Here is a 12,688-nt window from a genome sequence, read left to right on the forward strand (position 1 = left end):
ATATTTTGGCACAAGAGTTGGATAACTGTCACTTTAAATCACTAATGGAGAATCTGCCATAATAATTCAAGTTCCCCCTGCTTTTCTTTCCTGTTGGAAAGCTGTTTATCCCCATAGATCAAAAGATTTGGCAGGCAGTAGCTAAGGACTTAAAAGAGCAAGTGTATTTTTGACATTTGGATTTCCTGAAGGTTTCTCAGAATTTCATTGTCTATTTTATGTGCTGCAGTTTTTCTCAGTCTAAATCTGTTATAAAATATCTGTACCATCTTCATTTCAAATATAGCTTGACAGTTTCATAAAGGGTATTTGACTGGAGGTGTTGCTGTGGTTTTGTTTTGGAAATGTTGATGTACTGCCATGGAAAGCTGTGAAACCTTTGGAGAAAAAAAGTTGAGAAAATGTAAGCTGTATAGTAAAGTGTGCAGATGTGCACAGCTAAAAGAGCTCGCTGAGCTGAGCAAACAATAGTGCAAAATATGGTGAGGAACAAAAATAGAAGTAACAGAATCTTTGCATGTCTCCCCATCGAATCAAATGATAATATTCCCTTAATTTTTGATTGGAGGAGATTGGGAGCTCATCCTCAAAACAGATTAAAATGCTGCTAAGGAAGCCAGCTTTTGGAAATGCAGGCAAGAAATAAGCTCTTTGTATTCAATAATAAAGGGGCCAAAGAAGCAGAACCAGGGCACCATGGCTGTTTTCCACATGCCTTGGTACATTTTGTGAGCTAGTCTTTAAGCTAGAGCTCTTCATTGTGTATTGGTTTTGAAATTGGAAGTAAATTAAAGCAGGCTGAAACACAAAAGTCATTGCTAGCATATGGGGATAGCCAGGGGCATGAGTCACTAGTAATAAGAGGAACCAGAGAGTGAGTCATTAAACTGTGAGTGAGCAAGAAACTCTGCCTGTCCTTGACTTCAGAATTGTCCAAAGCAAGACAGAAACGGGCAGAGAGATGGAATAAAGCATGTATCCAGCTCAGAATAGGAGCATAAAAACATATTCCCCTTTTCTAGGCAAGTATTTCACATGTTCAGAAGAAGCACCACCATTTTTATTTTCAAACAAACCCTATGGGACCTTGATAACGTTCTTCTAAATAAAGACAATGCTTTTCAACAAGCCAACTTCTCATCTACATTTTTAACGAGATCTTTCTGGAAAAGCAAATTATATGGGGCAGAGGGACTCGCCAGGTCAGCAAGCAAGATATCTGTGGCTACTTTAGTGTTTCTAAGCATTATGTTGTTTAGACAGTAAGTTTGTGTATTCTCAGTTTGATCCCATAGCAGAGGGGAGGAGTTACAGTCCCAGAATTCTGGGAGTTGAAGTCCGCAGGTCATAAAAGAGCCATAGTTCCTCACCCCTGCCATAGCATATGATCTGAAATTCAGACAACATCCTAGAGAAAAGCAGATTTTTTTCCCCCATTGGTTAGGTTCCGTATGGATATGTGTGAGATGATACAGCTTTTGGTATTCTTGACAGATTTGTGGAAAATAAAATATTCTGGTAAATGAGTAACAAGAGTAACTGTCCTGATTTGATGCCAACTGGTTAAACTTCAGGGAACAATCTAGGCCAGAGGGTCTCTAAAGACTGTTAAGGGGATTGTGATAGGACAATGACATATATTGATTGGGCAAAGGCAAAACTGAATTTAAGTGGAAATGTTTAGTTTTCTGTGTTCTTAAAGGTGCTTTTTATAAAGTAATATCGGTGCGTTAAATTTAGCAAAGAAAGAAAAATAATTGGTGACCATCTGTAGGTCCCTCACTATCTTGTCTAGGCACAAAGACTGGAGCTTGAAAATTGGCTTGATTCAGAAAATTAATATTGGCCATCTGTTTATGCAGAGAAGCATACATAGATCATAAAGTATCTTTTTGCTCATTACACAAACTAACACAATCTATTTGGACAGGGCCACACGACAAAATAGAGATAAGATTCTCAATCCTGCCCTTCCTTCCGCGTTAAAAAGTCTTCCATTGGACACATCAGATACTGATTTCTTTTAAATGAAATGTCTTGTTGTGATAAATAAAAATATAATTGTATTTATGTAAATGTTCCTGGTTAATTTGATTTTATTGGAGAAGTGCAACACCTTTGATGGTGGTAGGACTATTGACCTCAGTGATCCCTACCCCAGGTGTTTTGTTCCAAGTGTGATAAATAGGTCTTTCAGAAGGATTCCTACTTCACCCTTCAGAGATTGGGAGGGGACCTAGCAAAAAAATTACCATATTGGGCAGTCTTTCTTATCATTTTTCTTTCTTTCCACCTGCCTTTCCCACGATATTGTCTTCCACCAGCTGAAGGCGAATTGGCCAAGCTCCAACGCCAGTTCCGCCTTTTAGAAGGTGACCGCCATGCTTATGCCTTGGAGTCTCGTGAAACCATCCGCAGACAGATGTATGTATTTAATCGAATATTGTTCATCAGTTCTTCATTTCTCAAAATGATTGTGAAACGTTTGGCATGCATAGGGTGGGAGGAGAAGCTACTTTTCCCTTTCATTTTATGCAAGAATTAAACCATTATAGTTTAATTGACCTTATCTTATATTAGGGGCAAAGTAAGAGAAATGAAGGTGATTTGGAAGAGGCTGCTCATATCTGTTATGTCTACTCCATACTTCAGAGGCATTGAACTTCAGCTGCTATTTTGGCCAGGGGGTTGAATGGTGTTAATTTCAAAACACATAAAGATGCTATCTTTCAAAAGGCAGCTGGAGTTTCTAGAAGACGTTTTGCTTCTCATCCAAGAAGCTTCATCAGTTCTGACTGAATGGTGGAGGATGGAAGGATTTATATTCCTTGCAGTCATGTAAGGACCACATGACTGCAAGGAACATAAATCCTTCCATTCTCCACCATTCAGTCAGAACTGATGAAGCTTCTTGGATGAGAACCAAAATGTCTTCAAGGAAAAAAACAAAGAAAGTCTAGTTGCCTTTTGAAAGAAAGCACCTTTGGGACAACCATGACCTGGACAACTGAGAATCTCCACAGACACTGTGAAATTATAGAAAATCTGCAAAGTCTGTTTCAATTGTTATTGGTAGAAGTAGCATTAGAAACAGTTTAACTTCCCTCAGATGTCCACGTTGTTTGTTTCCAACCTTGAACATGTTAGCCAATTAGCTGATTTCTTACCTTATTATTTTCCAGTCCTGCATAATTTCATACTTTTTTAGCCTCATCTTTTTTGGTTAGTGATGACACCCCCACACGCATTCTTGGATTTCCATTTCTTGAGCTCTCATTTCCAATGTTAGCTTACTGCACGGAGAAGACTAAAAATTGAGACATTAAAACAAAAACCCAGTTTCTCTCTTCCCTTTCCTTTTTCATATGCTGACCCAGATGTTGACATAATGCTGATGCACATGACAACTGCTATGCTCTTAGCAACGTATAATTGTCAATTGTGAATGCATATGAGCTGCTTTTATTTAATGCCACATGGCCATGAGGCTCACCCCACACCATGCTGTATAAATATCCATCCATTTTGTAGGAATAATTGGCGTCTACCATAATGTCTGCTTGCAGAATTGTGCAGTATTGATCCAGGATTTTATCCATCTTCATCTTAGCCCTTTAATCCAGTGTATTCCCAGAGAATTCCTACTTTCTTTCCTTTTCTTATTTAGACTACTTCATTTTGCCTACTATTGGGAGAATGTTCCTTCCTGGTTTTCTATGTAGGCACTCATAAATTATTCCATTTTTAAGGGAATCATGTATTTTTATCTCCCCTGCTTATTTTACAGTGACAAGTCCTATCATCTCAACAGTCTTATCTGCCTCAGACAATTATGCTCACAGATTTCCTAATGCAAATGTCAGAGTGGATTGTCTGTGCCGGCTGCCTTGTAAATGCACATTACACCTGAATCTCCATGTACTCTTCATTCCCCATTCACATGTTCAGCTGCAAGTTCATAGCTCTCTAACCATTCCTTGCCCTGTGCCACAAACTCTCCCAAACTGGCACTGCCACCACTCCCAACCAAAAGTCACCATCATCACAGCCATGAACCTCCTGTTCCTGCCCACCTGGCTGCATCTCGCCGCGCTATTTTACCCCCTCTGAAAATCCCCACTTCATTTTTGTCGGATAGGGTTGAGGTCAAGCGCCTGGAAAAAGAGAATGAAGATCTACGATACAAACAGGCTGTGGCTGAGGGCCACGCCAACCAGAAGAAAGAAAAAGCCCAAAGTGAAACTCTCCGATCCTTGTTGACTGAACGGGATGCAGTGAAGGAGCAAATGATTAAAGAAAAAAAGCGGATAACTCGGCTTGATCAGGAGGTATAGAGAGACAGGATAAGACTTATTTTTCTAAAATGGGACGAAGCAGCAGGTTGGAGAGCTGGAATTCTGGGACCTTAGAAGGTTGATGTAGTTGTGATATGAAAGAACAAGAGACACAGGCATGTCCTGATACAAGGTCTTAAGAGGCAGTGTGGAAATGTATAACATAGCTGTCTGCTACTTGGCATCCAATTGACGTATTGGGTTTTTAGTTCTTAAAATGCCCATAGCCCTTTGGTCACATTGCTGAGAATTCTAGCAATTAATGTTCTCATACATTAGGGAAAACCAATTACAGGTAGTCCTCGATTTAACAACCAGTTGCTTAGTGACTGTTCAAAGTTAGACTGACCCAAAAGGGACTTACGACTTGGAGCTGAAGTTCCAACAAGTCAGGCCCCCTTCCTGGTCACATGATCGAACTTTGGGCGCTTGGCAACATGGCCACATTTATGGCTGTTTGCAGCATTCTGTGTTCACGTCACTGCACTTTATAGCGGTTTTGCTGAAAATCTGTACTTCTGGTTTTCAGCAAACCATGCTTAACAATTGTTGCAAAAAAATGTAAAATCGGTTTGGTTGCAAGACTGACCCGTTTTATGACCATCATGACAGAAGACTGTAATGGGCAGGCTTCATTATGGTCGTATGTTCATAGCTATCTATACTGCCTTTTTTTTTTTTTTGGTAGATATCTCTTTCACATCCAGATAAAGAAAACTGGAAATTGGTGCAGGAGTAAATGAATTTAAGATTTAGACTAAATATAGGGATGAAGAATGCAGCAGGAGTTGGCATTTAGAGCCCAAGATCAAACATTAGAGCAAAAGAGCTGAGAGAATATGAATTTCTCCAAATATTAAATTTCTTGGGTCTGAAAATAACCTGCATTTCACTTCCATTAACTAATTTCTTTTCTTGTGGTTAATAGATCCAAACCTGGGAGAACCGTTTGGCCGACCGGAAGCAGACGGTGGGCAGTGACAGCCTGATCCAGGAACAGAGAGCCCATTTGCAAAGAAAGATTCAAACAGTAGAAAACCAACTAGATAAGGTAAAAATAGTTAGGGATACCCAGATTTGGTGCCAGAACTTGTAGGTGGTCTAAAACTTTCTTCATTCTGCTCTCTGTTTCCAGATCTCCTCCGAATTCAGTTCTCAGCTTGTCTTGAATTCACAACTACGTGAGGATCTAGACATTCTCCGAGTTGGATATGATCACTTTGAACAACAGTACAAAGATTTAGAGGAGGTAAAGCGAATTTAAAAGAAAATTGTTAAATTTGTTGGGATTCTTGACTAACAGAATTTCAAGGAAGACTGGAGTCACGTTACAAGATAATGAGGTTCTGTTAGAGAATTCTGGGATTCAGTTGCTTAGCAAGAACTTTTGCCCAGAATGGAAAGGTGTGATTGGCTATTTTGGTATTTTAAAACTGAGATACTTAATTGGCAAATAGAAAATCATGGGCTTAAAAAATGCAGTTTGGAAAGTTATTTTGGATTATAAAGCTGAGAACATAATTTAACAATGAAATTCTGATGCTTTAAGTGAACATTGGGTTCTGCATACATTTGCTGTTAAAAAAGTTGCCCAGAATATTCCAATCTGTCAAAAGCCCAAGTTGACCATTGTTTGGTCACCCATTTCTGTAGTTTCCTAAATGTGAGCTGTTGCATACATATGAAATTATATGGTGAAGATTCTTGCTTTATTTGTTAATGAAAACATTAAGAAACCTCATATTACTTCATTGCTGAAGATAAATGGATTTCCTGACTTTTTCCATAGAAGTAGAAGCTTCTTCAGCTTTTGATGCCACTGCAGATTTTCCGAACACACTTACAGGATACTTTATGCTTGTGGAATTACACCCTAAAGCAGACATGTCACTCGTGACGTTGCGTGACATATCAGCTTTTTCTCCATTGGCGGCAGTGGGGTGGGCGCGGTTTCTTGGTGACGTGTCCGGCCCGCGGACTGGCAGTTTGACACCCTTGCCCTAAAGAATAATCATTAAGCCCAATTTCATTCTTGAGGTTGATCAGAGTTTAGGAAGAAGAGAATTAGGAAGAAAAATGTGTAAATAGACCTATTGCTAAGTTGAACATGAGGATGTTTTGGAGAGAATGGGCTGGGCTTCAAAAAGGACACGGAGCTTTTATGCAGAATGTAAGGTTGTGTTGCAACAAATATTTTCTTTCTGTGTTTGTCTGTCTCAGGAACTGCTGGAGACTCGTAAAACGATTGTCAATGTGGTCAGCACCTCCTCTGCAGCTTATGATGCAAGGTTAGAGGAAAGCAGTGCTCAAGTCATTGTGGGGAGCCTGTCCATGGATCTAGATGTGGTCTTATATTGCAAAGTGTTTATATTTCCACTAGTTCATGATTGCTGTTTAAATGTCATGCTGCCTTCCCTTTTATCTGTCACTTTCACTTTATTTGTCCGATTGGTATGGCTGCCTATCTCATCTGAAATGACCCTAAGTGGTGCACATTACAACCAGGAATTAAAACATTTTAGAACAGTAAGAATACATAAAACAAGACCACAAGAGTGAAGACATTAACATACAATATAACCAGCGTGCAGCCTCCCAATGACCAGGGAATCCCCCGTCTTGCTGTAAAAACCACTTTTTGAGGTCTTTCTGAAAGGCTAGAAGGGTTGAGGCTAACCTCACCTCAGAAGGGAGATGTTTCAAAAGATGGGTGCCTTAGCAGGAAAGATTCATCTTCTAGGTCCTGTCAGATGGAATTCTTTTGTGGATGGGACCTGCAGAATGCTTGCCCTGTCCAAATGTATGGGATGGGTAGATGTTGTATGGAAGAAGTGCTCCCTCAGATAACCCTGGCCCCATGCCATGTAGGGCTTCAAAGGTCAGAAACAGCACTTTGAATTGGACTTGGAAGCAAACTGACATCCAATGCAGCTCACGGAGCACATGTGTAACGTGAGCCCACCTACAGCAGTGTTTCTCAGCCTGGGCAACTTGAAGATGTGTGGACTTCAACTCCATAGTTGCTGAGGAATTCTGGGAGTTGAAGTCCACACATCTTCAAGCTGCCTAGGCTGAGAAACACTGATCTAGGGATACATACAATTGCCCATGCCGCTGCATTCTGCACCAGTTGAAGTTTCTTGATATTCTTCATGGGTACTCTTCTCTATCCATGCATTGTGGCAGTTTCTTAATTACTAACCATGCTTCCTGCAAAATATTTTAATATTCTGTCTTTAATATTAAAAGTGGCCATATACATTATGTAAAATAACAGTCTGCTTTGAGGTCACTGAAATTCTGCGCTCTTTTTACATGAATACAAGCCATACTATAAAGATAATCTTGCATTGTGATTTTAGCTAAAGGTGGCATGAACATTGCAGTCTGCATCTGGTGCCTTGATCTACCAAATTATGAAATCTACCCTTGTTTTGGTGTTCTCAAGTCCAATACTGTTGGATTTCCTGCCGTTCCATAAACAGAAGAACTAGAAACTGAGTCAGAGTGTACATAGGATGTATGTGTAAAACACAGCCGTTATGGTTTGTAAATTGTGATTTTGGTTTAGAATCAAGCCAGTTATTTGGTAAACATGGATAAGCATATCATGGCTCAGCATGATTAGTGAAGCCAAGTATAGTCTCACATATGATACTTTCTACCATCTTTCCTAATCCATCTCAGAACACTTAGACAGGCTAACAATATAATACAGTAAGAAAGCTAGGAATCTGGATTCCTGAGTTCTTTTTTTTTTTTTTATTGAAAGTTTTATAAATTTTACAAAAAAGGAAAAATAATACAAAACAAGAGGCAACAAATACAGAAAAATAAAACTAAACAATACATATATTAAATAAAAAAAAAAACCCCATCCCCCAGCCCTCCCAAAAAAAAAAAAACAAAAAAAAAACCCTCCCTTCCCCCCCCCCCTGAGCTTCCCAGAGCAGAATATAGGCTTAAAAAATAAAAATAAAAATTAAATTAAAAACTTTATATTTATATATATAAAAAAATTATCTATAATATATATGAAAATAAAACTTATGAAAAAACTATATAATATTTTTGTATACCCAATCTAAATTGTATAAATTTTATCCATTTATCCCAAACAGCAAAAAACTTCTCTTGCGTTTGTTGCTTTAAGAAAGCCGAAATCTTTGCCATTTCTGCCAGATAAGCTACTTTAAGAAACCATTCCTGCAATGTAGGCAAAGATTCCTTCTTCCAGTATTGTCCTACTAACAGCCTAGCGGCTGTGATCAAGTTTAACATCAATACAACCTCCTTTGTATCACAATCTGTAACAATACCTAACAAAAATAATTGCGGAGTAAATTTTACCCTCCTTCTAAAAATTCTCTGGATATTCCACCATATTTTAATCCAAAATGCTTTTATCTCTCTGCATGACCACCAAATATGATAATAAGAAGCCTCCTTATAACCACATCTCCAACATTTGGGTTGCACGTCAGGATACATATAAGACATTTTTTGTGGATCAAGGTGCCATCTATAAAACATTTTATAAAAATTCTCCCTTAAGTTCTGTGCTTGAGTAAATTTGACATTTCTCACCCAAATAGTTTCCCAGGTGTCCAATGAAACTGGCTCACCAAAATTCTGCGCCCATCTAATCATACAATCTTTAATTAGTTCCGTTTCTGAGTCCAATTCAACTAAAACCCCATAAATTCTCTTAATGTGGGTTTGTCTTTGATCCTTCAGTTGCTTAATAAGGTTTTCATCTTCTCTAAGAAAACCCACCTTACAATCCATCTTCCATCTATCTAATAGTTGCCTATATTGGAACCAAGAATAAGTAAAATTTTCTTGTGCTAACTCTTCCCGTGATTTTAATTGCCAGTTTTGTCCATCCCATTTAAGTAACTGTCTATAAGACACCATATCCATTTTAACCCCTCTTTTTATTCCTTCTATCGCATGCCAAGGTATAGCCCATAATGGTACTTTAAAATCACTTTTATAATATTTTCTCCAAATCCTAAGTAAAGAAATTCTTAAAATATGAGATTTAAAAGCCCAATCTATTTTTTTATTAAATATTAAATAGGCATGCCACCCATAAAGTAAATCCCATCCCTCTAAGTAAAGTATCTCAGAATTTGTCAAATTTACCCAATCACTAATTAATGTTAAAACCACCGCATCATAATATAATTTCAAATTTGGTACCTTAAGTCCACCCCTCTCACGGAAGTCTTGCATAATTTTAAACTTAACCCTTGGTTTTTTCCCTGCCCAAATAAATTTGTTGAGACCCTTCTGCCACTCATTTAAATTAATCTCATTTTTCAAAATTGGTAACATTTGAAACAAAAAAAGAAACTTGGGTAGAATATTCATTTTTATCACTGCAATTCTTCCCATGAGGGATAATTGCAACTTTTCCCAATTCTTCAAGTCCTTCTGTACCCTGACCCACAACCTTTCATAATTATTTTTAAATAATTTTGCATTAGAAACAGACAGCATCACCCCCAAATATTTTACCTTATTAACAATCTCAAAACCCGTCAAGTTGACCAAAATCTGCTTCTCCTGACTCGACATATTTTTAGGTAAAATTTTAGTCTTATTTACGTTAATCTTAAAACCCGAGACCAAACCATAATGATGAATCAACTGTAATAAGTTTACTACAGAATAATCAGGTTGCGACAAAGTAACAACCAAGTCATCCGCAAAAGCTCTCAACTTATATTCTTTTTTATTAACATATATTCCTTTAATTTCCTGAGACTCTCGAATTTTGATCAATAATATTTCCAATGTTAAAACAAACAACAATGGCGATAAAGGACACCCCTGTCTAGTACCTTTCTCTATTGTAAAAACCTCCGACAAACCTCCATTAACAATAAGTTGTGCCGTTTGTTTTTGATATATTACCGTAAGGGCTTGTAATATCTTTTCACCAAAATTCATTTCTTCCATTACTCTTAACATAAAATGCCAATTCAATTGATCAAATGCTTTTTCAGCATCTAAAAATATGAGCCCTGCAGGAACTTGGTTGTTCTTGTCTAAATATTCTAGTAAATTAATAATTTGTCTGACATTATTTTTCATATACCTTCCTGTTATAAATCCTGATTGATCTTTATGCACAAGATGATGCACCACCCTCATAAGCCTATTTACCAAAATTTTTACAAATATCTTATAATCCACATTTAAAAGAGATATAGGCCTGTAATTTTTTGGTAGGGTAAGATCTTGATCCTCCTTTGGAATCAATGATATAAAAGCACTACGCCATGAAGGAGGAATCTCTAAACCCTGTAAAATACCATTAAAAAGATCATGTAATGGTTGGATCATCTCCTCTATTAGAACTTTGTAATAAACAGCTGTTAACCCATCCGTACCCGGTGCTTTCCCTAATTTCAATTGTTGAATTGCTGAGGTAATTTCCTCCTTAGTAATTAAACCATTAATTTCATATTTCTGATCCTCAGTCAGTTTAGGAAAACTTGCCTCAGCTAAATATTTATTTATATCTAGCATTTGTATATTAGTAGATTTATATAGGTTTTGATAATAATCCAAAAAAGATTTTTTAATCAATTCCTTCTGAGAAACTAATTTACCCTTATAGTTTATTTTCTCTATTATTCTTTGTCTCTGTTTCTTTCTTAATTGATAAGCCAACCATCTCCCAGGCTTATTGGCATTACAAAATGTATTTTGTTTCATAAATAATAAGTTGGTTGCAGCTTGGTCTGCTATCAACATATTAAATTGTGACCTTAATAACTTTACAGATTCTTTAATACTCTCATCAGAAGGATTTAAAATCAAAGCCCTTTCTTTTAATTTAATTTCATCTTCAAGTTCTCTACGTTTCTGAATCTGATTTCGCTTATAAAAATTATTCATTTTTATCAAAACACCGCGCATAAATGCTTTACCTGCATCCCATACCATTGACATTGAAGTCCCCTTATACATATTCAAAGCAAAATAATCCTTTAAACACTCCTTTAGTTTTTGAACATTCTTTTCTTGTCTAAACAAATTTTCATTAACTCTCCAGGATCTTCTTTCCTCTTTCTCTTGAATCAGCTCCATCCAAACTGGACTATGATCCGTCAGTGATCTAGGAAAAATCTTTACATTCTTTACTTTATTATACAAGTCCGTGGTAATCAAGAAAAAGTCAATTCTTGAAAAAGATTGGTGTCTATCAGAAAAAAAAGTAAAGTCTCTCTCCTCTTGATTACGTTCCCGCCAATAATCCCTTAATTCCCAGTCTTCTTTCATGTCAAAAAAGGCTTTAGGTAGCCTTGCTTGTTTAAGAAAAGGAGAGGAACCTTTCTTATCCCTTAGTGTATCTAAGACACCATTCCAATCACCCATTAATACCACTGATCTATAATCAAGCAAAGTTATTTTTTGATGTAACTGTTTATAAAATTGTTCCTGTTGTTGATTTGGAGCGTAAAGTCCAACTATAAGTACTTTCTTACCATATATACCAAGTTCAATCATCACATATCTCCCCTGGGGATCTGATTCTACCAGACAAGCTGGTAGGTTTTGTTTAACATATATAACAACTCCCCCTTTCTTCCCAGGAGCAGGAGATATAAAATGAGATCCCAAACGAGCATTAACTAAATATTTCTGGTCTTTAAGTAAAATATGAGTTTCCTGTAGACAAATAACATCATTGGTATGTTGCTTCAAATAATAAAAGATTTTTTTCCGTTTCTGAGGAGAATTCAATCCATTAACATTCCAGGTCAAAAACTTTGCCATCTCCCTTGGCACGCAGCCTGGAGAAGACACCATCAAAATCTGACAGAGCTGCGTGTGTTGCATAACTCTTGGGTCTTGCTCCTCCCACCGGCGGTGAAGCACTTCCAGGAGAACTCTCTTTGGGCTCTTTTTTACGTTGCTCCTTCTCTTTACGCTTATAGGCTGCACGAGTCATCCTCTGCTCTTTAGCCTCCGTCTGGCGTTGCTTTGCCGCTTCTATCATCCCTGCGGAAACCAAATCTAATGCCTCAGATTGCTGCTCAGCTTCCTTACCACTCAAAGATTTCCGACCAGATGAAGTTGAGCCTGCACCCAGGACCGAAGTATAAAAATCTCTAGCTTTATCAACTGTGTTCAATCTGTAGCGTGTCCCAGCATGGCTCAAAACAATACCCATCGGAATTTCCCATCTAAATGGCATCGATCTAACTTTAAGCTCATTGGTTAAAAAAGCAAAGTCTTTTCTACTTCTTAAAATTTTGGATGGGATTTCCTTTAGAATGATGACATCTTGGGCGGCAATCTGAAATCTTTTGTTGTAAAAGGCTTGTATAATCTCA

At 37.5% G+C, this 12,688-nt stretch overlaps 1 protein-coding gene across 2 annotated transcripts in view; it reads left to right on the forward strand.

Moving 5' to 3' along the window:
* The window catches only part of ODAD1 (outer dynein arm docking complex subunit 1), a 30,749-nt gene that overhangs the window by 4,790 nt on the left and 13,271 nt on the right, over positions 1-12,688 (forward strand). For both annotated transcript variants that reach the window (XM_039335091.1, XM_039335092.1), the window contains exons 4-8: positions 2,325-2,424; positions 4,139-4,328; positions 5,263-5,385; positions 5,470-5,583; positions 6,555-6,622. In XM_039335091.1, the coding sequence (XP_039191025.1) occupies positions 2,325-2,424; positions 4,139-4,328; positions 5,263-5,385; positions 5,470-5,583; positions 6,555-6,622 (595 nt within the window). The remainder of the gene's footprint in view (positions 1-2,324; positions 2,425-4,138; positions 4,329-5,262; positions 5,386-5,469; positions 5,584-6,554; positions 6,623-12,688) is intronic.

The sequence above is a fragment of the Crotalus tigris genome, unplaced genomic scaffold (assembly GCF_016545835.1).
Source record: "Crotalus tigris isolate CLP2741 ecotype Arizona unplaced genomic scaffold, ASM1654583v1 scf7180000017639.5415321, whole genome shotgun sequence".
NCBI classification, from domain to species: Eukaryota; Metazoa; Chordata; class Lepidosauria; order Squamata; family Viperidae; genus Crotalus; species Crotalus tigris.